This window comes from Neofelis nebulosa, chromosome 7, assembly GCF_028018385.1.
Source record: "Neofelis nebulosa isolate mNeoNeb1 chromosome 7, mNeoNeb1.pri, whole genome shotgun sequence".
Taxonomy (NCBI): domain Eukaryota; kingdom Metazoa; phylum Chordata; class Mammalia; order Carnivora; family Felidae; genus Neofelis; species Neofelis nebulosa.
In genome coordinates, this window is record NC_080788.1 from 115,854,784 (window position 1) to 115,881,054 (window position 26,271).

At 40.3% G+C, this 26,271-nt stretch overlaps 1 protein-coding gene across 5 annotated transcripts in view; it reads right to left on the reverse strand.

Moving 5' to 3' along the window:
• Window positions 1-26,271, reverse strand: part of DCAF5 (DDB1 and CUL4 associated factor 5) — a 108,363-nt gene that overhangs the window by 24,209 nt on the left and 57,883 nt on the right. For 4 of the 5 annotated variants that reach the window (XM_058739452.1, XM_058739450.1, XM_058739449.1 and 1 more), the window contains 2 exons: window positions 24,464-24,677; window positions 4,745-4,811 (listed from right to left, as the gene is read on the reverse strand). In XM_058739452.1, the coding sequence (XP_058595435.1) occupies window positions 4,745-4,811; window positions 24,464-24,677 (281 nt within the window). Of the gene's footprint in view, window positions 1-4,744; window positions 4,812-19,991; window positions 23,939-24,463; window positions 24,678-26,271 lie in introns of those variants that run through there. The other variant, XM_058739453.1, reaches the window with a different exon arrangement.

Genomic DNA, 26,271 nt, shown 5'->3' on the forward strand with positions numbered 1-26,271 from the left:
TCAGAGTTGTTTTATTTGGCAAGCCTATTAGTAGTATTGTACTCTTTTATCAGGAGGCACACAATGTCTAATTGCTTTTCTTTTTATGATGTTGGCACCTGTCAATGCTCAGTATATAGATGCATTAATTCATTGAAGCCTGTAAGTGATTACATTAAAATTCTATAATTTCTTTGCAAACATGTCTTTATTAAACCTACATTTTTGGTAGATATTTTCCCTGGATACAGAATTCTGGGTTGGCAGATTTTAATTCTCTAAGCGCTTTAGAGATGTCATTCTATTATATTATGACTTCCATAATTTGGCCATCACTCTTATTGTTGCTCATTTATAAGTGATTTGTACATTTTCTTAGGCTGCTTTTGGTTTCTCATTATCTTTTGTTTTCCAGAGTTTGACTTATGATGTGCCTAAGTGTGTTGTATTTATCCTGTTTGTGATTACTGAGTTTCTTGAATCTGAAAATTAGTATATTTCATTTGTTTGGGGAAATTATTTTAGCTATTACCTCTTCATATATTGTTTCTGCTTCATTTTCTCTCTTATACTTCTGGGACTTCAATTTCATATATGCTAGATCATCTGTGTTCCACTTGTCTCTTACACTGTTCTGCTCTTTCCATTCTCTGTTCTCATTGACCTTTGATATTTTTTATTGACCTGCCTTCTATTCACAAGCCTGTCCACTGTAAGTTAAATCCACCCAATGCATTCTTAGTTTTAGATACAGTTTTCAGTTTTAGAATGTCTACATAATTGTTTTCTAAATAGATTCCAATTCTCCATGTTTCTTCTATTTTCTTTATCACATTTATAATATTTAAGGTCTTTATCTATTAGCTTCAATATATGGATAATTTTGTGGGTTGGCTCCTATTGATTATTTTTTCCCTCTTTATTAGTGGCCACATTTTTATGCCTCATAATTTTTTATTGTATGCTGGACACTGAGTGTGTGTGTGTGTGTGTGTGTGTGTGTATGGGGGGGGGGAGGGAGAGACAACCATAGAGACTGCTATGGACTGAAATGTCTCCCCCAGATACAAATGTTGAAGCCCTAATTCCCAATGTGACTGTATTTGGATATAAGGCTTTTAAGGAAGTAATTAAAGTTACATGGAGTCATAAGGGTAGGACTCTACTCCAATAGGACTGGTGTCCTCATAAAAAGGAGGGACACCAGTAATGTGATTGCACAGAGAAAAGGCCATGTGAGAACACAGTGAGAAGGTGGTCATTTGCAAGCCAAGAAGAGAAGCCTCAGGAGAAATCAAACTTGCCAGCATCTTGACCTTGGACTTCTAACCTCCAGAACTGTGAGAGAAAATACATTTCTGCTCTTAAAGTCACCCATTTTGTGGGATTTTGTTATAGCAGTCCAAGAAGACTAATAGACTAAAGCTGATTTCCTCCATACCCATTCCACTCTATAGAAAATAAGGTAAGGAGCTGATCATCCTCAATCTAATCAAGAGGAACTAGGTCAGGGCTTGGTTGCTTTTTTAGTAGGAATAAGTCTACTTCTGGTTTCAGAGGTCTCAAAGGCAAGACCTGGAGGGTATATGTGGCAGGTGCCTTCCTCTAACTGGAGTCTGTGTCCTAAGCACCAGAAGATTGCACGATCTCATTCAGCCTCTCTGGTCCAGCCTCATTCTCAAGTGTAAGCCTCCTGGGCTTTTAATGGGGAGTCTGACAAGTCTCTGTTGTCCGCTGTTCTGAATGTTCTGTCCTTTGGAAATTTTAAGCTTAGCTCTTTATCCTCCTTTCCTGTGCAGGTTCACAATCTGGCAAATGCCCAGTGGAGCAGGCCCCTCCCACTAGGGAGCCTTTGCCTCCAAAACGCTGTGTTAAGGTGGGAACTGAATTTTGCCTCTCCAGCCCAGCCCCCTAGCTCCCAGGACAACCCCAGCACTCAGCAAAAGTCCTACGGGGAAGAATGGCCATGGGTTTGAGGCACTCCTAGATTGTACTCTGTCATATCAACCCATGTGGTCATTGCAAATTCTGATTTCTTCTGACCCCCAGCAGCCTGCCTGAGGCAGCCCAATCTGCAGCCTCCGCCCAGATGCGCCTAGGAAAGACAAAGGTCAGCGCTTTCTGCTCGGCTAGGAAGGGCTCTTCCTTCTCCAGAATTTGAGTTCTTCTAGCACGCTTTGTTGCGGCAGCTCTCTGACACCTTTATGGCAGGAGCTACCTACTGCTTCCTCTGCTGGATCTAGTCCTACGAATCCTTTTTTAAAAACAAATGTTTGTTCATTTTTAAGAGAGAGAAAGAGAGTGTGCGTGCATGTGCGAGCAGGGGAGGGGCAGGGAGGTTGGGGGTACAGATGATCTGAAGTGGGCTCTGACAGCAGAGAGCCTGATGCAGGGCTCCAACTCACGAAATGAGAGATCATGACCTGAGGCGAAGTTGGACGCTTACCCGACTGAGCCACCCAGGTGCCCCATTAGTCCTTTTTTAATAGAAAATTTACATTATTCTTTTTTCCTCCTTGAAATAATATTGCCACATTACCTACACCCCCCCCCCCAATTTCAGCCTAATATATTTTTGCAACTTGGAGGTTTACATACCTCACAGCAATGCACAATGTTCTAGGGTTCAAATGGTCAGAAATTTATGGAGTAAATTTCTGAAAGGTTTTCTGGGTGTTTTGTTTTGTTTTCTAAAGTAGAAGGGAAAGGGGGAAGTGGGGAAGGAGAATGGGTACTTTCTTAGGAATACTGATTTTATGAAAGAATACACATGGAATTTGAGAATTTAGAACTGAATTCCTTTAAAGCAGCTGTGCCTATAAAAATACTTGGAAAGTCTAGGTATCCATATCCTGGTTTTAATATTGGAATCCTAAATCAGCTATCAGGTCCCTGCCAACTCCAAGACTGCATAGGTATCTATACTTAAAAAGTCAGCCTGGGGTGCCTGCGTGGCTTGGTCAGTTGAGTGTCCGACTCTTGATTTTGGATCAAGTCATGATCCCAGAGCCGTGGGATTGAGCCCTATGTCAGACTCCACGCCAAGTGAAAGCCTGCTTAGGATTCTCTCTTGCTCCTTCTGCCTCTCCCCTACTCGTGTGTGCTCACACACTCTCTCTCTCTCTCCCTCTAAAAAAAACAAAAGTCAGCCTAATTGTGGCCCATACCCTAAATCAGTACAAAAATTAGCTAGGAAAGGAAAAAACCTAGACTACCATTGCTAAATCTTCTCTGTTCTCTCTTTATACAAACATGAAAAAGATTCCAGAGAACAGTACCACAGGAAGGGGGTTGTCCACTTTCTATTTTAAAAGTCACATTGACTTAAGAGCTTTTTTAGATCAGGTAAAAGATAAAATTAAGCCCAAAGATTACTTCCCAGCTAATCAATCTAGAAGATTAGGGGGGTAGGAGACCTACTACAGAACTACCTCTAGAGCTAGAATACTGCTTTGGTTCAGATAAGACTGCTGCTGTCCCATCTGGTCGTGCTTCACAGGTAAGCTGCTTCCCTCATGCTTTCCAAATTCCAGAAGGGAAAAAAGGCCTTTTACAACTTGTTTAGTAACCAGACCACAGTAATAGGATAGTTACATCAAAAGTAGGCTTCAACAAGTTTTGAAAGGCAGATATTTGGTAACAATATTGTTAATTTAGTAATGGGCAAGCCAACAACTTCCCTAAACTCTGAGCACTAGACAAATTTTATGTACTACACTTGGCTTAGTCTCCCATTACTTTCCTAATGGCCATTTTCCAGTTTGATGCCATGTATCACTGGAGCAGATGGCTATATTGAGCTGTCCTTGAGAATAAAAAATAGACATTTTCCTACCGGTAGGAAGCAACCAGTGTAAGACTCAACTGAGCCGAGGACACTATTATCAAGAATGAAGAACAATCCATGCTGTTTGAAAGCATAGATGGCCTAGATCCAAATTTATGGAAAGCTGCAGGTGTTTTTCAGAATACATCTAGAGAAAATGCAGAAATATTTCTTCCTAATTTCTTCGATATCTGGGGTCAGCCAAATCCAGTTAGTGAGCCTATCCATCAACAAAGAAAGTTTCGGGGCGCCTGGGTGGCGCAGTCGGTTAAGCGTCCGACTTCAGCCAGGTCACGATCTCACGGTCCGTGAGTTCGAGCCCCGCGTCAGGCTCTGGGCTGATGGCTCGGAGCCTGGAGCCTGTTTCCAATTCTGTGTCTCCCTCTCTCTCTGCCCCTCCCCCGTTCATGCTCTGTCTCTCTCTGTCCCAAAAATAAATAAAAAACGTTGGAAAAAAAAATTAAAAATAAAAAAAAAAAAAAAAAATAAAAAAAAAAAAAAAAAAAAAAAAAAACAAAGAAAGTTTCCCTTTACTTGACATCACCAGGGAGGCCAAAGGAAAGGAAGAGGCCCTAACAACTCTTTGTACATAACAAACAGGAATGTGCAGATGGATAATAAAGAAAAAGCATGTAAAAGCAAGATAAAAATATTACAGGTGTGAAAATGGACATAATGGAAATCTATGAAGTCTAAAGAAAAGTTCTTAGGAGGAAAAAAATCTGAGCATCACTATGTCAGTAAGGATCTGTATGAAGGTTAGAGTGAAATCTGGCTTCTAATTTTTATGCTCATTTCCTTTGGTTGCTTTTCTGATAAGCTTATTCCTTAAAAGAGAAATATCATCCTCTATTGCTACAGATCAGTCCTTTCAGGGTACAGCATGCCAAAGGTCAGTAGAGCCAACATTAAGTAGGTTCATACTAAGGATATACTCACCTGCTTCTGGATCTGCAGGAATTCTCCACATATACAGGTTAAAGTCATCAGAGCCTGAAAGGATATACTGTTGGGATAAAAAATATATATATATATATATTATTTATATATTGATATACATCTATCTACCTATGTGTACAAAGATTCTTTTTACTTTTTACTTTATTTTTTAAGTTTATTTATTTATTTTGAGAGAGAGAGGGTAGGAGCCGGGGAGATGCAGAGAGAGAGAGGAAGAGAGAGAATCCCAAGCAGGCTCCGTGATAATGTGGGGCTCGGTATCACAAACCATGAGATTATGACCTGAACTGAGATCAAGAGTTGGATGCTCAACCGACTGAGCCACCCAGGTGCCCAAGTGAGATTTTTTTAAATAAATAAGACAAATGGGCATATATTCATAAGGCATCATGCAACAAATACCCTCTTTAAAGTGTTTGCCAATAAGGGGCACCTGGGTGGCTCAGCCAGTTAAGCATCCAACTTCGGCTCAGGTCATGAACTTGCTGTTCATAGGTTCGTGCCCTGCGTCAGGTCAGCTGTGCTGACAGCTCAGAGCCTGGAGCCTGCTTCAGATTCTGTGTCTCCCTCTCTGTTCCTCCTCTGCTCGTTAGCTCTTTCTCAAAGATAAATAAAGATTTTAAAAAAAGTATTTGCCAATTAAAAGACTCATTGGATAAAATTCAGCCACAACCAAACAACCTAATTGAAAAATGGGCAAAGGACTGGAACAGACATTTCTTCAAAGAAAACATATAAATGCCTAAGAAGCACATGAAAAGATGCTCAGCATCACTAATCATTAGGGAAATGAAAAGCAAAACCACAGTGAGATACCACTTCACAGTCATTGGGATGGCTATTACCAAAACCCCCCAGAAAACAAGTGTTGGGCAAGGATGTGGTGAAATTGAAAACCTATGCACTGCTAGTGGGAATAAATGGTGCAGCCACTATGGAACACCATATGGAGGTTCCTCAAAAAGTTAATCATAGAACTGCCATATGACTTAGCAGTTCCACTCCTAGGTATATATCAAAGAACTGAAAGCAGGAACTTGAGCTATCTGTACACCAATGTTCACAGAAGAATGTTTATGATAGTCAAAATGTGGAAAAGATCTAAATGTCCATCAATGGATGAATGGATGAATAAAATGTGGTATATACATTCAACGGACTATTATTCAGCCTTGAAAAGAAAATCCTGATACATGCTACAACACGGATGAATCTTGAAGGCATTATGCTAAGTGAAATAAGCCAGATACAAAAAGACAAATATTGTATAGTTCAACTTATGAGGTACCTAGAGTAGTCAAAGTCATAGAGACAGAATGTAGAATGGTAGTTGCCAAGGAATTGGGGGGGAAGGGAGGAATGGGGAGCTACTGTTAAACGGGTATGGAGTTTCAGTTTGGAATGAACAAGTTCTAGAAATGGACAGTGGTGATGGCTACACACCAATGTGAATGTAGTTAATGCCACAGAATTGCACACTTAAAAATAATTACAATGGAAAGTTTTATGTTATGTGCATATGTATGTGTGTGTGTGTGTGTGTGTATGTATATGTATATATATATATATATTTAAAATTTTTATTATGAAGCATAGTTGACATACAATGTTATATTAGTTTCAGGTGTACAACATAGTGACTTGACAATTCTACACATTACTCAGTGCTCACCATGAGAAGTGTAGTTACCATCTGTCAGCATATGCCATCAAAATATTATTGACTATATTCCCCATGCCATACTTTTCATCTCCATGACTGAACTTATTTTCTTTAATTATTTTTTTCATGTTTATTTATTTTTGAGAGATACAGAGACAGAGTGTGTGGGGGGGAAGGACAGAGAGAAAGGGAGAGAGAATCTGGAGCAGACAGGCTCTGAGCAAGCTGTCAGCACAGAGCCTGACATGGGGCTTGAACCCACAAACTGCGAGATCATGACCTGAGCTGAAGTCGGATGCCTAACCTGATGCCTGAGCCACCCAGGAACCCTTTAACTTATTTTAAAACTGGAAGTTTGTGCCTCTCCCTGGAAACCACCAGTTTGTTTTCTGTATTTATGGGTCTGTTTCTGGTTTTTATTTTTGTTTTTATATTACACATATAAGTGAAATCATATGGTATTTGCCTCTGACTTATTTCACTTAACATAATACCCTTTAAGACTATCCACATTGTTGCAAGTGGCAAGATCTCATTCTTTTTTATGACTAATATTCCATTACACACACACACACACACACACACACACACACACACACACACACACACACTTTCTTAATCTATTCATCTATCAATGTATACTTGGGTTGCTTCCGTAGCTTGGCTATTGTAAATATTGCTGCAATAAACATAGGGGTGCATATATCTTTTCATTTTCCTTGAGCAAACACTAAGTAGTGGAATTACTGTATCATATGGTAATTCTATTTTTAATTTTTCAAAGAGCCTCCATATAATTTCCATAGTGATTGCTATGTTATATGTATTTTTATCAGAATTAAAAAAAAAAAAAACTTTTAATACAGAAAAAAAATTAGGAGCTTTCCAGAGATCTTTTTTTTGCAATGGTAAGCATCCTAAACTTCCCTGCTGTCAACTGACATCTTTGAACAGGAAGCCATTGCCAACCCAGCCATGAATTAGTGCCAGGGGCATAAGCAATCCCCTTTTATGTGGCAGCTCCAAATTACTTCATCTCAGATAGGACACTGAACCAGATTGATTCTAATTAGGACTTATAAAAGCATTGTCTAACATTGCCTAACAGCAACAAGTCAGCAAATCTGACTGCTCATTTACTTGCAAAGATGAACAAAAGTATATTACTTTAAGTTGAAGTCAGCATTACTTCTTGCCTTTTGGTCTCATCTCCTTATATCCCCAGAAAAAGAAAGGCCTATAGTTTTCTAAAGAAAACTTCTTACTTAAAAATGACAGTGTGAACAATTCCAAAAACTGTTAAGTTCAACATACACACAACCTCATGCCTAATGTAAATACTTTACAATAATTAAAAAAATCAATTCAGCAGTCTTCAAAATACTTGTAGGAATATGAGAAAGGAGGCAAAGAAAGGCATGTTTAAAGATAAAGCAAATGCTACCCACAGGGGCTAGGTCATGTAGCCCAGGGCACAGTGGAAAAAGAAATGGGTCCAGTTTCCTCATCTGGTTGCTCTCTGTTATTGTCTGAATGTTAGTGTTCCCCCACCAAATTCACATGTTGAAATCCTAATGCCCAATGTAATGGTATCAGGAGGTGGGGCCTTTGGGAAGTGATTAGATCATGAGGGTAGACCCTTCATGAACAGAATTAGCACTCTTAATAGAGACCCAACATATGTCCCAAGCTGCCTTCCACTATGTGAGGACACACAGAGAAGTCCACAGTCTGCAACCCAGAAGAGGGCCTTCACCAGAACCCTTGCTGGTCTTGGACCCTGATCTTGGACTTTGAGCTTCCAGAACTGTGAGAAAGAAATTCCTGTCTTTTATAAGCCACCCAGTCTGTGCTGTTTTCTTATAGCAGCCATAACAGACTAAGACACTCTCTGAAGCTCATTTAATTCTAAGATTCTATTATTACTCTGGAAGGAATGGTAGAAATCAGATCAGAGCTAAAAGTCCCTAAGCTGCTGGCTCATGGTTACTTGAAGTCATTACGGAAATATGCTCAAGACAAGGACACTCAAAGACTAATCTTATAAGACTTCAATTAAAAAGTTTCCTTAACATCATCAAAAAACAACTTGATTTTTAAAAATGGGCAAAGGACTTGAATAGACATTTCTCCAAAAGAAAAAATATATATAATGGTCATATACAAATGGCCAATAAACACATGAAAAGATACTCAGCATCACTAATCATTAGGGAAAATGCATATTGAAACCAAATAAGATACTGCCTTACACTCATTAGGATAGCTAATATAAAAAAAAAAAATAGCTAAGCAAAATTAGTCAGAGAAGACAAATATCATATGACTTCACTCGTATGAGGACTTTAAGACACAGAACAGATGAGCAGAAGGGAAGGGAAGCAAAAATAATATAAAAACAGGGAGGGGGACAAAACATAAGAGACTCTTAAATATGGAGAACAAACTGAGGGTTACTGGAGTGGTTGTGGGAGGGGGAATGGGCTAAACGGGTAGGGGGCATTATAGGGAATCTACTCCTGAAATCATTGTTGCACTATATGCTAACTAATTTGGATGTAAATTAAAAAAATAAAATAAAATAAAAACAGCAAGTAGTTCCTCAAAAAATTCAAACATGATTAAAATTACTACACGATCCAGCAATTCCACTTCTGGGAAAATATCCAAAGAATTCAAAAAAGGATCTCTAAGAGATATTTGTACACCTGTGTTCACAGCAGCATTATCACATTAGCCAAGAGGTGGAAGCAACCCAAGTGTCCATCAATGTATAAAAAATGTGGTTAATACATACAATGGAACATTATTCAATCTCAAAAAGGAAGGAAATTCTGACTTGTGCTGTAACATGGATGAATCTTGAACTTGCTAAGTGAAATAAGCCAATCACAAAAACATAAATACCGTATGACTCCACTTATGAGGTCCCCAGGGTAGTCGGATTCATTGAGACAGAAAGTAGAATGGTAGTTTCCAAGGACTGGAGGGAAGGAGGAGTGGGGAGCTGCTGTTAAATGGGTATGGAATTTCAGTTTGGGAAGATAAAAAACTTCTGGAGATGGATGGTGGAGATGGTTACACAATGATGTGAATATACTTAATGCTACTAAAGTATACACTTTTAAAAAGTTTCCTTAAAACAAGAAAAAAATGAATCCTTGTTGCCCTGACTTTAGGATTCATCCAGTAACTAACTCCCTGTAGTTTATAACATTTTCCTTGTTAAAATTAGGAAGCGGGAATTCAGTAGCCCAAGGGCTTTCCTCTCAAGCCTGTTTGCAAAACCACCTACTAGTTAGAAGTAAAGATTCATTGATTACATACTAACGAAGCATTTCTGTGCCAGATACTCTGGGGCTTACAAAGATATGTAAGGTAATACCTGGGTTCCCAAGGAGCTTAAATGAGGTAGAAAACATACATGTAGGTACATGACTACCATTCCATGAAGTAGAAATCACTAGGTGCCATTATGAGAAATAAGATGACTGGTGATTCACAAGAGGCAAAGCAAGATCGATTTGAGCACTGAGCTGGCCTTGGGTAAAGATGTGAAAAGGTGAAAGGAAGGAGCAAAGGTAAAGTAATGGGTGCTGTTTCAGCAGTGACAGGAAGTATGGCATAGCTCGATCCTTGATGCCCGGCTCATATCCCTCAGGCCTTATTGCTGCGTGTACTGTACCTGATCTCCAACCGGTTATCTAAGCCAAAGCCTAGGAGGCTGCAGGCTGTTCTGGTGAACGAACACTTCTTAGAAGCAGCACTCAACCAATGACGGATGGGAGTTGGTGTATCAATATTCCAGCTTCCTTGTTCCCAGGTGAAATAACTCTGAAATATATGTTCAATACACTCTCCCCTCAGGATCGAACTCCAATTGCCCACAGTTGTAGCTGGCTCGCTAAACCACTCGTCCTTTCCCTATCTTCCTTCTCCATTCCTCTACTATTTCCTACATTTCCAAATAAATTACGTGCACCTAAAACTGGAACACAAAATAAGACACATGCGGAGACAGAACATAAAAGAACTGTCCACTAATTATTTGTGCGCATGTACATATATATATATGGCATGAAACTTATTTATTACTCAACATCTCATTTCATGCTCTATGTTTAAAAGAGGCTATAAGACTTTATAGACTTCCTGCTCCCTTGCCCCCCCTCCCAACCTTTCTCAAACTAAACAAACAACAAATATTAAGAAAAGGTGAAAAAAAAAGTGAGACAAGGCCGGGCTTATCCGAGGTTTACTATTTCACAGTGAAGGATCAGTGCTTGCCTATTTGTTCAGCTATTCAGCAGGGAAAGTCATGACCAGGTAAAAGAGACTCCCAGACAGAATGCTGACTCAGAAGACTGCCTTAGAAGGAAGAAAACTCCCACAGAGTTAAGGCTTCTTGGATTTAATATGACAGCTCCTAAAATATGTAGAAAATGCATACAATGTACAGGCTTCCCCTCAGGGATACGGGCAACTCCTGACCCTCTCTTCCTCTTGGAACCATCACAAGGGAACAGCTTGGGATGATTTCCAAGGCGGGGGTCTTGACCCACTGCCGTCTAGTCAGACCGTTTAAGTGTTCACACACTGGAATCACAAAACTGCCCTGGAATTCATTTATGGCATTTCATGGTTGTCTGCTGGGCCCCTTCCAGCATTAAAAATTGGCTGCCTGGGATACTGCTGACTGTGGGAGACTGAAATAAAAATGAGTTCATCCTTTATTCATTAAACAAATATTTACCCAATGTCTACTATGTGTTGGGCACTGTTCCAAGGAAAGAAATACAGAATTGGTCAAAAAAGATGCTGTCCCTGCCCTCATGAAGCTTACATTTTATTGGATGGGGACAGAAAAAATTATATACATGTGAGAGGACAATGGGTAGAGGAAAAAAAAGATAAGAATATATTAAAAAAATATATACATATATATTCACATATGTATGTATGTATCTGATGGTGGTAAGTGTTATAAAGAAAAATTAGGGGTGCCTGGGTGGCACCGACTCCAGCTCAGGTCATCTCACAGTTTGTGGGTTCAAGCCCCATGTTGGGCTCTGTGCTGACAACTCAGAGGCTGGAGCCTGCTTCAGATTCTGTGTCTCCCTCTCTCTCTTCCCCTCCCCTGCTCATGCTCTGTCTCTCAAAAGTAAGTAAAAAGTTAAAAAAAATTTTTTTTTAATAAATAAAAATGAACTTATTAAAAAAAAAGAAAGATTAAACAGGAGGTTAGGACATATAGGGAGGGAGTACTGGGAGTTTGTTATTTCTGTTTTATATACAGTGGTCACAGAAGGCCTCTCTGATAACATGGCATTTTAAGCAGAGCTCTGAAGGAAGTGAGAGAGCAAGTTATAGGAGTATCGGGAGAAGAGTACTCCAGGAGAGGGGATGGAGTTCTGAACTAATTTAAAACATATGGTAGCCAAAAGAGCTCTTCTTCTTCTTTTTTTTTTAAAGCCTTGCAGGAATACAAGATTATTTCAAGTGGGCTGAGTGCAGAGATACGTTTAACATCATCAGGGAAGTTGGAAACGTTCCCCTCTTCTAAGGCTGTGTTGGAAGGGCCCACCTCCTCCTGGAGTCAGACTGGAGCCTCCAACTAAGGCCCTGTTAATAGACAATCCTTAAGAGGACAAATGGGCACTGTAGGTCTTGATTGGCTTTCTCCCACAAATATTTAAATATTTGTTGTGGGGTGCAAGGAAAAACGAGCAAGAAAGCAAAGACCAAATAGTATCAACACCAATCAGTACCAAAAAACCCAAAGTTTACAATTTATACCCAAACGTAGAAACATAATAATTATTTGAATTAACCAGAAAATTGAACATCGCCTCAAGTGGTGAAACTGAAGGTACAGGTTTCTCTCTCTCTTTTCCTTTTTACCTTGATATCTAATTTCAAATAGTATCTGCTATTCTTACCCAGGGATTCTGGTGTTGAATCTGAAGCTGACCTGCAATAAAGGCTTCTGGCCTAGATAACAGAAAGGTTCAGCAGCACATAACCCATTAAAAAAAGATAAGCTATAGGGGCACCTGGGTGGCTCAGTCAGTTAAGCATCTGACTTCAGCTTGGGTCATGATCTCATGGTTTGTGAGTTTGACCCCACGTCGGGCTTTGTGCTAACAGCCTGGAGCCTGGAACCTGCTTCAGATTCTGTGTCTCCCTCTCTCTCTGCCCTCCCCTGCTCAAGCTCTGTCTCTTTCTCTCTCAAAAATAAATAAACATTTAAAGAAATTGGGGCGCCTGGGTGGCTCAGTCGGTTGAGCGTCTGACTTCAGCTCAGGTCATGATCTCGTGGTCTGTGAGTTCGAGCCCCGCGTCCGGCTCTGTGCTGACAGCTCAGAGCTTGGAGCCTGCTTCCAATTCTGTGTCTCCCTCTCCCTCTGCCCCTCCCCCATTCATGCTCTGTCTCTCTCTCTCTCTCTCTCTCTGTCAGAAATAAACTTTAAAATAAAAATAAAGAAAGAAATAAAAATTAAAAAGTAAATAAAACAGGTAAGAAACATCATAGGGAAAAAATGGTTGCCCAAATTCCTATGTTTAACATTTTTATTCCCTTTTGTAATGGAGGACTTCACAAGCAAAATTCACATTTAAAACACCACCATGAGAAAACATAAAGATTACTATTCAGTTTTAGAAAAGCAAAAACTAAATAAGGTGCTATTAAGTGTGTGGCCAAGGGAGGATATGAATATGAAGAATTCATTACCTCTTCTTAGGTCTTTTCTTTGACTTTACTCCAAACAGTGAGGGGTAAATGACAAATTAAAAACTCACTTCATATGGGTCTTTCGCTCTATATCCTAACTGAGATGAATAGGGCAGGGCTTCAAAGAAGGAGAAAAAATATTTTAGATAGTCTTGGCAATTAAAGCCCCATTTCCCAAAATGCTCTAGATTGGGGTTGGCAGGCAGGGGGAGGTGGGAGACCCACAGGTTTCTTCAGATCAGAGAATGGGAGAAGTACTTAATTTTAATTTGTAAGATGGGTGATACCAATACAAAAACGAGCATAAATTCAAATTACGGATCCACATCCTCCATAATCCTTCCCAGCTGGCCACAAAGTTTAAGGGCTAGCCACACTCTGACTCATCTCACTGTTCATTTGTTGTGTAGTCCAAGAGGACAGCCTGTTTACTGATCTTGAAGTAGCCTAGTTCTAAATAGAGTTAACCTGAGGCCAGTGCATTTTCTCTAATCCACTATCAGTATGGAGCTATTAACCTGTTCAAGCAGAGGGATACAACAACTGTTCTTCTCAATAGATTTCAAGAAGGAGCCACCACCATCAACAAGAAAAAAAGATTACTGCATTCGGAACTCTGTCACTGTCTCATTTGCCTACATATCCTTGTCAATCTATGAACCCAGAAAACAGCCATTCACCAGCACCCTACCCTGGTAGGCTGCTGCAATGCCCAGCATCCCCTCCAGGAATTCCTGCCCCTTTCATCCTAGTATTCTCAAGTTACACAAGCTCTGAGAAAGACCTTTTTCTATTTGCAAAGGCATTTTGCTAGCTCAATACCAAGAGAAACCCATGCCTCTAAATATAGAGACCACCTTTGTGGAGTCACCCAAGTTGTAAGAAATTTTTAATAACCCGAAGATTCAAAGAGGGATCTAAACGTGGCTTGGCCTGCCACAGCAAAACTGCTTATTAAATAGAAGCTTCTTGGAAAAAAACAAAACTGCAAATTTATTAGCCATCTTCAAGCAAAGCAACTATTTTTCTCTCCCTAACACCTGTATTTAAACACATCATAGATAACTCCCTACTATCAATAGTCTAAGGTCTCACTGGGTTTAGAAACATAGATATAAATAAAAACTGCCCCCTTCTTCCCACCCAAAATCCACATTAAAAAGAAATTCTAGATGGCAGGACGGATAGGCCATCACCTGATATGCTCCAAGAATAACCCAATAAATGTCTTAACAGGCCTTTTGCTAAAAGAAATCTTTCTGCTCAATTTCTCTCTAAGTGTATATATATCTAAGTGTGTGCCTGTATATTTGCACAACATTTGATATTCCTCAACATCTGTTGATAAAGAAGGGAACATCGATCAATTACTATTCATTGAGTACTGATCAACTTACATAGTTCTCCAAGGCTCCTTCCATAGTAATTGATTAATTAGACTCCAACAAATGGCATGTCTGTCTAATTAACTGTATTGACTAGGATAGAAAAACCAGATGGCTTTCTAGCCTAGATTAGTAACAGCGGAGAGACTACTCTTTAAATCAAACAAACTCTTACTTCTTCCTGCGCTTTTGTCAGAAAGGGACGAAAATGTGATTGACCAATTTTGTGATGTGCTCTCTAGAAGACTATTTCCAGAAAAAGGTTTGCCATTGGTATATAATACTCATATCATTTATACTCAGTACCTGCCACAAATGTCATCCAAAGCAATCAGGGAGGGGCACCTGGGTGGCTCAGTGGTTAAGCATCCAACTTCAGCTCAGGTCATGATCTCACAGCTCATGCATTCAAGCCCCCCCAGTGGGACTCTCTCTGCTTTCAGCACAGAACCAGCTTGGGATCCCCTGTCTCCCTCTCCCTCTCCCCCTCCCCCACTCACACGGTCTCTCACTCTCTCAAAAATAAAAAAACATTTAAAAAAATTAAAAAAATAAAGTTCCCTTTAAAAAAGCAATCAGGGAAATTTTGCTTTGGAAATGGTCAAAGTCATAGGTTTATCTGATTTATGGTAGAAGAAATAGAATTCCATTGGCTCCCACAAAAGAATACAAATATACCGGGGCACCTGGGTGGCTCAGTCGGTTGAGCACCCAACTTCAGCTCAGGTTATGATCTCACAGCTCGTGGGTTTGAGCCCTGCGTTGGGCTCTGTGCTGACAGCTCGGAGCCTGGAGCCTGCTTCGGATTCTGTGCCTCCCTCTCTCTCTGCCCCTAACCCACTCGCATTCTGTCTCTATCTCTCTCAAAAATAAATAAACATTAAAAACAAAAATTAAAAAAAAAAAGAAAAAATACAAATATACATACTCGTAAGATTACCACTATTTTTTAAAAATTTCATTGTTGAATTGGAATACATCTTTTTTTAATGTTTGTTTATTTTTGAGAGAGAGAGAGACAGAGCGTGAGCTGGGGAGGGACAGAGAAAGAGGGAGACAAAGAATCAGAAGCAGGCTCCTGACTGCAAGCCGTCAATACAGAGCCTGACTTGGGCTCGAACCCACAAACCGTGAGATTATGACCTGAGTAGAAATCGGATGCTTAACCGACTGGGCCACCCAGGCGCCCCATATTACCACTATTTTTTGCATGTAAAGTTACATGATTCTTGCTTCTTTGGACCATTTGCCATTTTGGCTCCATTAGGCTCCTGGAATTCTTTGGTTTATTAAAATAACTAACCTTTATGGGTTCTAAGTAGGAAAAATTCTATTAGTAAAGAAACGTTCCATAAAGACAGCCAATAATAGTCAAATAATCAGTGGGGAAGAAATTTAAAAATGCTCTAAATCTCCAACAGCTGCTTGTAACAAAGTAGCCTGCATTACTTAGAATTTTTATTTGGCAAAAGTCTTTTGGAAACCTGGGCAATCAACCCAATGGCCTTCAGCAACTAATCTCTCTTCTGTGGGCCTCAGTTTTTGTCTGTGGGGTCTGAAAAGTGGAGAGATGGCATCATTCATTTCAGTCTGCATATGAGTATTTATATTCCATTCAAGCAAGGGTCTCCAACCATTCAGAGGAAGAAATGTCACTTTTTTCTCCAAAGGTTGAAGACACCCAAAAAAGAGGCAAAAGTACTGGAAGTAAAATCTCGGAGGAGGATGGGGCAGGTAGAACAGGAAAAGTTATACTGTTCCCTACCAGGAATTTCTTTTTCTTTTTTTTTTTTTAATTAAAAAAAATTTTTTTTTTAACGTTTATTTATTTTTGAGACAGGGAGAGACAGAGCATGAACAGGGGAGGGTCAGAGAGAGGGAGACACAGAATATGAAGCAGGCTCCAGGCTCTGAGCTGTCAGCACAGAGCCCGACGCGGGGCTAGAACTCACGGACCACAAGATCATGACCTGAGCTGAAGTTGGCCGCCTAACCGACTGAGCCACCCAGGCGCCCCAACCAGGAATTTCTTAATAGAGTCCAGTCTCTGAGCCAGGAACTACATTAAAGGAGAACTTTGGGGTACCTAAGTGGCTTAGTCAGTTGAGTGTCTGAATTTGGCTCAGGTCATGATCCCAGGGTTGTGGGATTGAGCCCCACTTCGGGCTCCATGCTGAGTGTGGAGGCTGCTTGGGATTCTCTCTCTCCCTCTGCCCCCCTCCCCCTCTTGTGCTCCCTCTCTAAAATAAAAAATAAAGTACATTTTTAAAGAATTTCTTTAGGGGCACCAGGGTGGCTCAATCAGTTAAGTGTCAGCTCAGGTCATGATCTCGCAGTTAGTGAATTTGAGCACAGCACAGAGCTGTGCTTCGGATCCTCTGTCTCCCCCTCTCTGTGCCCCTCCCCTGCTCATGCTCACTCCCTCTCTCTCTCAAAGATAAACATTAAAAAAAAATAATAAAGGAGAACTGTCATGTTGTGTCACCAGATCACATCAATCTCTTAAGAAATGTTTTTTTTTTTAAATTTAATTTATGTTTTTAATTTACATCCAAGTTAGTTAGCATACAGTGCAACAATGATTTCAGGAGTAGATTCCTTAATGCCCCTTACCCATTTAGCCCATCCCCCTCCCACAACCCTTCCAGTAACCCTCTGTTGTTCTCCATATACTTAAGAACTGTTCTTAAGAAATCAGCACACCTAGTATTCCTTCTTAGATGAACAATTATAAACCAGACCATATTAACAGGCCTGCGTGTACTCCAAAATCTTTTAAGCTTTCTAAGCTCTAAAACTGCATCAGTAAATGGACTAAAAGATGACCTAATCCATGGCTAAAATCTTAATCCAGGATTGCTAACACCTTAGAACCTCCAGGTTTCAGGAATTCCACAAAGTCTAATTTTCTATGCAAAATGATGTGCATATGTACATTTTCCTGAAATAAGTATTCATAGCTTTTAGATACTTAAAGAGGTTTAGGATTCCAAAAGAGCTATAAATGGCTGATTTAATAAACAAGTTATTTTCATGCTATCTTTTTTTATAAAATAAAGTCTTCTAAATAATATATACAAAGAATTCCACTTTCTCATTAGCCCATGGAAGACACTACCAACACTTGCTTTGTAGAGCCCAGGGGGCTGCATGTCTACGAGGAAGAGAGTGCAATCACAGCAAGAGCCAGTCTAGTCCTGGGGCCCCTGAGTGGCTCAGGCAGTTAAGCATCTGACACTTAGTTTCAGCTCAGGTCATGATCTCACAGTTTGTGGTTCAAGCCTTGCATTGGGCTCCACCCTGACAGTGCAGAGCCTGCTTGGGATTCTCTCTCTCTCTCCCTCTCTCTCTCTGCCCCTCCCCTGCTCTCTTTCTCTCAAAAATAAATCAATAAACTTAAAAAAAAGAACAAAAAAAGAACCAGTCTAGTCCTGGTTCTGTGACCGATTACATCTGCTGTTTCAAACACTCTAGGCCTCAGCTTCTCATGGGGGTGAAGCCTGTCACTGGGAGGATTCAACATGAAATGAAAGTGCCTCAGAAGCTAAAGGGCTAAAAACACTTAAGATGTAAAAGAAAGACAAGGAAAAGAAAATATGAGCCTCAAGTCACAAAACAAGCCAAAGGATGGAAACCACGACTATGCCTTTATTTCAGATAAAGGAGAATATATGGCATGCCATGCCTCCAGTAAGCTTAATCAGGGCTGCACAGAGTTATAAAAAGAGCAAAGTTATAACTCTATAGAGTGCTTCACTGGCCTGGAGCACACTTACTGGTGAACTCCCACACCTATACCGTACCCATATAATGTCAGCACAGAAAGGTTTAGTGATGATGTAATGTCTGAGGCCAAGCAATGCATTCAAGGCCATTTTGTTGGACTCCCAAGGCACAAGTCAGCTCTTTTCTCCAGGGGATGAGTTAGGATATCATTCTCATGATTTTGGGGGCTTTGCCATCTAGCAACTTAAAAAGAAAGACCTGTGTAAGTGATCCCAGTGCTCAGATAATCCAAGCTCAACCCTTTTAAGAAAACTTTATCATACTTTCCCTTTCCTTCCCTCTCCCATTTTCAGCAAGAGGTAGGAACTATTAGGTGAGGCATTAGATAAGACCCAAAGCAAAAGAAGACTTAAAAAATTACCACCCTGGGGGCACCTAGGTGGCTCAGTCCGCTGAACGTCCGACTCTTGATTTCAGCTCAGGTCATGATTCCAGGGTCATGGGATCAAGCCCCATGTCGGGCTCTATGCTGAGTGGAGCCTGTTTAAGATTCTCTCCTTCCCTCTCCCACTGCCCCTCCCTCGCTTGTACTCTCTCTCTCAAAAAATAAAAATAAATAAAAATAAATTGCCACACTGTCCATTTCCAGGCCACATATACCTGTTAGGCTGAAAGACTTACTTCCCAGAAGTCTGAGCTCTGCTGGACTTTCACAATGTAGGGCAAGAACCATTTAAGGAATTGTGAAAGAAAGGGAAACAAAAGCCTGGTGCTGTCTTATGAGCGTGTGCCAGAAGAGCTAGCAGGTGGAAAACTGGTCCTCTTTTTTAACACTGTTAAGAGATTGGCTCACTGAGTATGCAGAGGGGAGTGTGAAGCTTGGGAAACAGAATGCACCCAGTCAGGCTTTAGGGAGAAAAGGAAAAAAAAAAAAAAAATCCAAGTATGATGGTGATAGCAAGGAGGAGAGCCCTTAGGTTCAGGCAGCCTCCAGAGGAAGGAGTGCTGTTTTACTGCAAGATTCCTCACTATACCTTAAGACTAGAAGGTGGGCTGGTCTAAAAAAAAAAAAAGTTCAAGGCCATATCCAGCCTAATTGCTTTTATTGATGCCCAGCCAATCTGATGTCACTTATGTCACCTTATCTGATGACAGAAGTCATAAAACTTGAATAATTAAAAATTATACTAGAAATAAACTATGTATTGTTGGCCAAAAATAGAGAAGAGAGATTGTATGTAGGGCCCTAAAATGAAAACATCAAAGAGGTTATTATGGGCAGTCAGTCACGTGTCTACTACAGCATCTGGCACACAGTAGATGCTCAATAAATACCTGGGTTTTTTTATTTTATTTCATTTTAAAGAGGGGGGAGGGGGTATGAAGTTAGGAAGGGCACAGTAGGAGATAGCAAAAAGGAATTGCCTCCACTCACCTATGAATTAGTGACAGACCAAGAAACTAAACTTGAGGGAAAAACATCCTGCTGAAGCACAAAGGTTTTAAACTGGTGGCTCTAAGGCAGAATAGGCATGGTATACAGATTTATTTTATCCATACAATAAGGTAGCAGTTTGTTACAACATCTAAAAATCAGGAGATTTCACATTAAAAATCTTAATTTCTGGCTTCCTTTGAAAAAAACCCAGAGGCCCTCATGGAAACAAAAGGCTGAAGCTAAGTCAAAGCTTCATTTAGATGGGATTCATTTTTAAAAAAAAATTTTTTAACATTGATTCATTTTTTGAGAGAGAGAGAAACAGAGCACAAGTGGGGGAAGAGCAGAAAGAGAGGGAAACAGAATCAGAAGCAGGCTCCAGGCTCTGATCTGTCAGCACAGAGCCCAATGTGGGGCTCGAACTCACAAACTATGAGATCATGACCTGAGCCAAAGTTGGACGCTTAACCGACTGAGCCACCCAGGCACCCCTGGATGGGATTCATTTATATTCATTTATATTTAGAAGGGGTGGGCTCTCTAGTTGGCCACACTTGCCACCACCCCCTACTGATTACTTCTAACCCAATTCAATCATTTTTGCTGCTTGCCTTGCTTCTGCTGGCATCAAGTTGTAACTTTTTTGTATAATGAAGAGGGCTGTAATGCAACTCCTGACCTTGGAGTTGTGAGTTCGAGCCCAACATTGGGTCTAGAGATTATTTTAAAATAAAATATTAAAATATTAAATAAATAATAAAAATATTAAAAATAAAATATTAAAAAGAGAACTCAAAAATCTAGGTTCTAGTCCTGGCTCAGCTACACACATATATATGTCTTGACTTATGTACCCAGCCTCTCTGAGCCTCAGTTCTCTCATCTGTAAGAAGAGGGTCTATACAAAATGATCTCTAAAGCTCTGTAATTAGAATTCATCTACAATGGTGGCAATATGCATAGGGGAGACACAAAGTAGTCTCAGCCTATTTCACACGCTGTTCCCTGAGTCTAATTTCTTGAGATGTTAATCTCATTTTGAGGCTAAAGAATTACCTAGTGAACCTATGATGGTCTTAAAAAAAAGTATAGGCTCTTTGGCACAGTATCTGTGTGGAAAGACTAATCTCACCGTAATTAAAAGCCAGAAGACTGTCTCAGATGGATAGATCACTTTCTTGACCGTGTTCATTCCTATTATGGAAATTCTCAGATTCCTCTCTGGGATGGTTACCCAGTCTATGACTAAATGAAGAGTTCCAGAGCACAGAGCTTCCAGCTGTGGGCGTTCTCGAAGTATACAAGAACAGACCAAATATAATGACCAATATAAGGAAAGGATAGGCTTTGGAATTTGAAAGCAGCAAAAAAAGATCCTGTCTGGACTAGTCAAAGAATATACATGTCAATCCTGTGGATCATACCATAACTGTAGCAGCTGCTGCTTTAGTTCTGAGTGTGGAAAGTCAGAGCTTATAAATCACCTCTGAGAGACATGTTCCAGCAATGAGACCGTAAGTTTGGCCTCCTGTGTAGCACTTAGAAAGTATAAGCTTAGTAGATTAGTCTCACTGAAAATCTATTATTTAATTCATCCTCATAAAGCCCCTGGAAGTTAAGCAGGAAAAATGGTACTTATCAATTCTGCTTTACAATTAGGGAAGCCTTAGGCCCACCAAAAGCTAAAACCACACATTGACCAAAGTATTCAAGATTTGCTTCAACAAATATTTATTGTGCTCTCACTGCTTTCGTGTACTGGAGACAAGACAATGATGAATTAGCCACATTTCATTTCTTTGTCTCCAAGGAGTGAACAAAATAGCCTAACATAAATCTCTATACTTCCTATTCCCTAGGTTACATACTTCTGATAATCTATATGGGGACTATGAGCAGACTTGAAAGACTTTACCTCTGAAATGGATCCAAAGTTAGAGTCAATGACTTCACATCCTCCTTCACAGAAAACCACATATCCCAATCAAAAAGCATCTAGATTGTCAGAGAGGATACAGTACACATAATCTTTTCCCCACAGGATAAAAATTCATACATAAGGGGTGCCTGGCTAGCTCAGTCACAAGAGCATGCAACTCTTGATCTTGGGGTCGTGAGTCTGAGTCCAATGTTGGGTGCAGAGATTACTTAAATGAGTATTTTTTTAAAATTACACATAATAAATTAGTCAAATCTGAACAGAAAAAAATCAAAGCCATTCAATGTTTCTATCATTATATATAACCTTAAAGGTAAAAACAACTACATTTTGGGGTGCCTGGGTGGTTCAGTCAGTTAAATGTCCAACTTTGGTTCAGGTCATGATCTCATGGTTCGTGGGTCCGAGCCCGGCATCAGGCTCTGTACTGAATGCCTGCTCAGAGCCTGGAGTCTGCTTTAAGATTCTGTGTCTCCTTCTGTCTCTGCCCCTCCCATGCTCACATTCTGTCTCACTCTGTCTCTCAAAAATAAATAAATCTAATAAAAAATTAAAAAAACAACAACTACATCTTGTTAATGTACATAACCAAGAAAATCACAAAATACCTTCTCTGGTTCTGCCTACAGCAATACCTGTCCCAGTGTGTCTGGGCAAAATGGGTAATTATAATCTAGGTCAGAGGTTCTCAGTTGGGGCAATTTTTTTCCCAGAGGACATTTGGCAACGTCTGGAGACATTTTTGGTTGTCTGGGGGATGGCTGGGGGAGATATTACCGGCATCTAGTGGGGACAGACCAGGGATGCTACTAAGTATCCTATAATGTACAGTAGAGCCCCACGAAACAAAGAATTACTCAACCAAAATGTCGACAGTGCAGAGGTCAAGAAACCATGGTCTGGGTGTTCTATATATTGGCTCGAGGCCTATGTTCTGGGTCTTTTAAGGGCTCCATGCAGACAGGTTCTGGCTGCTAATATAGGAGCTAAAAGAAAAACATCTATTCTCCTTTACCTCTTCACCTTTCCCTCAGCCTCTGTGTTTCTGGTAATAAAGCCTAATAAACCATTACATTTAGTGCCTGCTTTTTATTGATCATTGAAATAAGGGTCACACACATAAGAGATGGACAAAGATGGAAAATCAACTTAAAAGCAAGGAAGAAAGGCAAGGAGGAAGAAAGGAAGGAAGAAAGAGAGGGAGGGGTTTGGTTGTCATTTCCACAGCTAAATGAAACTAAATCAACCAATCTAAAGAGCAGACAATGATCTGTTCTGTTGTGAGTCTGATCATGTCTGGAAACTGCTTCTTCCCACCTAAGAAACAAATAGCATGTAGAAAGTAAGTCATTCGTTTATATAACTGAGGACACCTAGTGGTTTCCAGTGTGTCACAGCTAAGTAGGCCCTAAGATTGCCTTCAATATAAATTCTGAATTTAGATATATATTCCTTATTTATAAAAGGGACATCCCTAGTCTAGACAACTTAAAAGATACTTTCAGTTTCTTTAATATTCAATTCAATTCAACAAGCATTTATTGTGTTCCTACTACCTATACTAGTCTTTAAGCTATGATGTTGGGGAGCATGTAGCAACTTCAGTCTAGGAAGAAAAATCTTAGCTTCTGCCTTCTAAAAGCAAGGTACTCGGGGGCACCTGAGTGGCTCAATTAGTTAACTGTCTGACTATGGCTCAGGTCATGATCTCACAGTTCATGTGTTTGAGCCCTGCCACTGGGCTCAGTGCTGTCAGCACAGAGTTCACCTTGGATCCTCTGTGCCCCACACTCCCTCTCCCTCTCAAAAAAAAGAAAGAAAAAAAAAAAAAAAAAAGGCAGAGTATTCACAAGTTCCCCAAGAACGGTTTCTTTTATGTCAACTCTAAAGAGGTGAGTACAGCACGTGAGAAGTATATGTCAAAATTTTACATGGTTGATGAACCCAAAGAGAACACTAAGCATTAGCAAGAGACTAAGAACTCTATTTTTCCAATCTAGATGGGAAATAGCATAAGATCTGTTGTGTTTTAGAAGAAAAAAAAAATCTATTTGTTTATTTGACCAATGCCTCCATATTTGTTTTTCCTCGGCTTGATTACTGAGACCAGTCCAACTGGTGCACTCACTGACACTCACTTCAGAACTTCTATGGCCAAGACAGACAGGTGCAAGAATGTCAAGCATGTTTTTAGACTGCCAGCTCTAAGTCAACATCAGTGTCTCAATTCCCAGTGAGACTGTGAAAAGGCTGGAAACACAGCTTGGGTTCTCCTTCCCAGTTGTGATGCTGGCAATAAAAAGAAAAAGAGTCAGCATCTGGCTTCCTCTCAAACAAACCTGCTCAGCCCATCTTATCCGAGAAAAAGATGCCATCCCAAGGGGCCATTCAGGATATATGTCTCTTGGATGGTACTTAGGGTGTTTCATTCATCATTGTGTTTTATTGACACATACACAAAAAGTCTCTTTTTTTGGCAGTCTCTCTTTTTTTGGCTAATTTTCCATGGACTCCCTCCTTTTTTTTTTGAAATGACACATTCTCAGAATCTTAAAATCTGTTCACAAACCTGGCAAAGCTAGGTTGCTCAGAACTATATTGTGGCCAGTCTTGGTTCATGGTGTGTACCTCATATTACCCACTGGCGGCAGCTCCGATGGAGAAACTCACTATTGTGCTAGAATGTCCCCAGACACTGTTTTGCCTCAATTGTCTCTACCTGACATGATGCTAAAGAGAAATAAAGACAAGAACAGAAAAAGCAGTCTGAGAAGAAAGCATGAACGTGGGACACAGGAGACAGAGAGCACCTACCTGGTCACGATCCCCTGCAAAGCAGCAACTTTTCATGGTGCAAGAGTTGAAGTAACCCTGATTGTCAAACTGGAACACAGGCAGGCGGGAATGGATGTCATAGAGCACTGGGGGCAGGCGACGCCTCAGGGCCAGGAGCTGGGTCCCGTTGCTGTTGAACCGCACACTCATCGCACTCTGGAGGGACAGGTTGCCACCATAGCGCAGGAGAGAACTGAAAGGCAGAAAGCATAGGGATTGGCCATGAAGTAGGTGGGACAAGACTCTGCAAAATGTACCACATTTACTTCTTCCCAAAATATGTCCAGAATCTCCTGTCAGGCTTATACATCTGAATTTTGGCAGATGTATAAGAAAGGTTATTTCTATGCGGTGGGCTAGAAGGTAACGATGGGATAAGAATGGCTCCTTGATTTCATCAAACCAAGTTATTTAACCTGTCATTTCCTCTTTTCAATCTCCAAAAGGTGAATTACCAATAAATTTACAGAAATAAGTAACAAAGCATCATGAGAGAACAGACATATTAAAATGATTAGTTATTTCATTTGCCTGAGCTAACTACGTAATCAGATAGATGATACTCACCAAGTCCCTGCGAGGTGAGTCGTGTCCACTCTAACTGGCTAATCATGGATGGCATTTAAGGGACATATTTATCCTTGTATTAGAAATACAGAGCACATCAGCAGAAAAACAGATACTTTACTATTTATGCTGGATATTTTTTCAATAAATAATCATTTTATTAGTTAAACAGTTATTTTTGAATTTTTAATCTGTTCACAGAAAAAAAAATTTTTTTTTAACGTTTATTTATTTTTGAGACAGAGAGAGACAGAGCATGAATGGGGGAGGGTCAGAGAGAGAGGAAGACACAGAATCTGAAACAGGCTCCAGGCTCTGAGCAGTCAGCACAGAGCCCGACGCGGGGCTTGAACTCACGGACCGTGAGATCATGACCTGAGCCGAAGTCGGACGCTTAACCGACTGAGCCACCCAGGCGCCCCTGTTCACAGAAAATTTTTATATTCTATATGGCATAACTAGAGACTAAATACTAAACAAGTTTTTAAAAATTTATTTATTATTTAATTTACATCCAAGTTAGTTAGCATATAATGCAACAAAGTTTCAGGAGTAGATTCCTTAATGCCCCATACCCATTTAGCCCATCCCCCCTCCTACAACCCCTCCAGCAACCTTCTGTTTGTTCTTTACATTTAAGAGTCTCTAATGTTTTGTCCCCCTCCCTGTTTTTATGTTCTTTTTGCTTCCCTTCCCTTATGTTCATCTGTTTAATACTAAACCAATTTTTAATTTTTTTTAGTGTTTATTTACTTTTTTTTTTTTTTTTACTTTTTTTTTTTTTAATTTATTTTTGGGACAGAGAGAGGCAGAGCATGAACGGGGGAGGGGCAGAGAGAGAGGGAGACACAGAATTGGAAACAGGCTCCAGGCTCCGAGCCATCAACCCAGAGCCTGACGCGGGGCTTGAACTCACGGACCGCGAGATCGTGACCTGGCTGAAGTTGGACGCTTAACCGACTGCGCCACCCAGGCGCCCCAGTGTTTATTTACTTTTGAGAGAGACAGAGACAGAACGCAAGTGGGTTACTGGCAGAGAGAGAGGGAGACACAGAATCTGAAGAAGGCTCCAGGCTCTGAGCTGTCAGCACAGAGCCCGAAGCGGGGCTTGATTTCACAACCTGCGAGTTCACGACCTGAGTGGAAATCAAGAGTCAGACACTTAACCAACTGACCCACCTAGGTGCCCCTAGACAAATTATTTATTTTTTTATTTTATT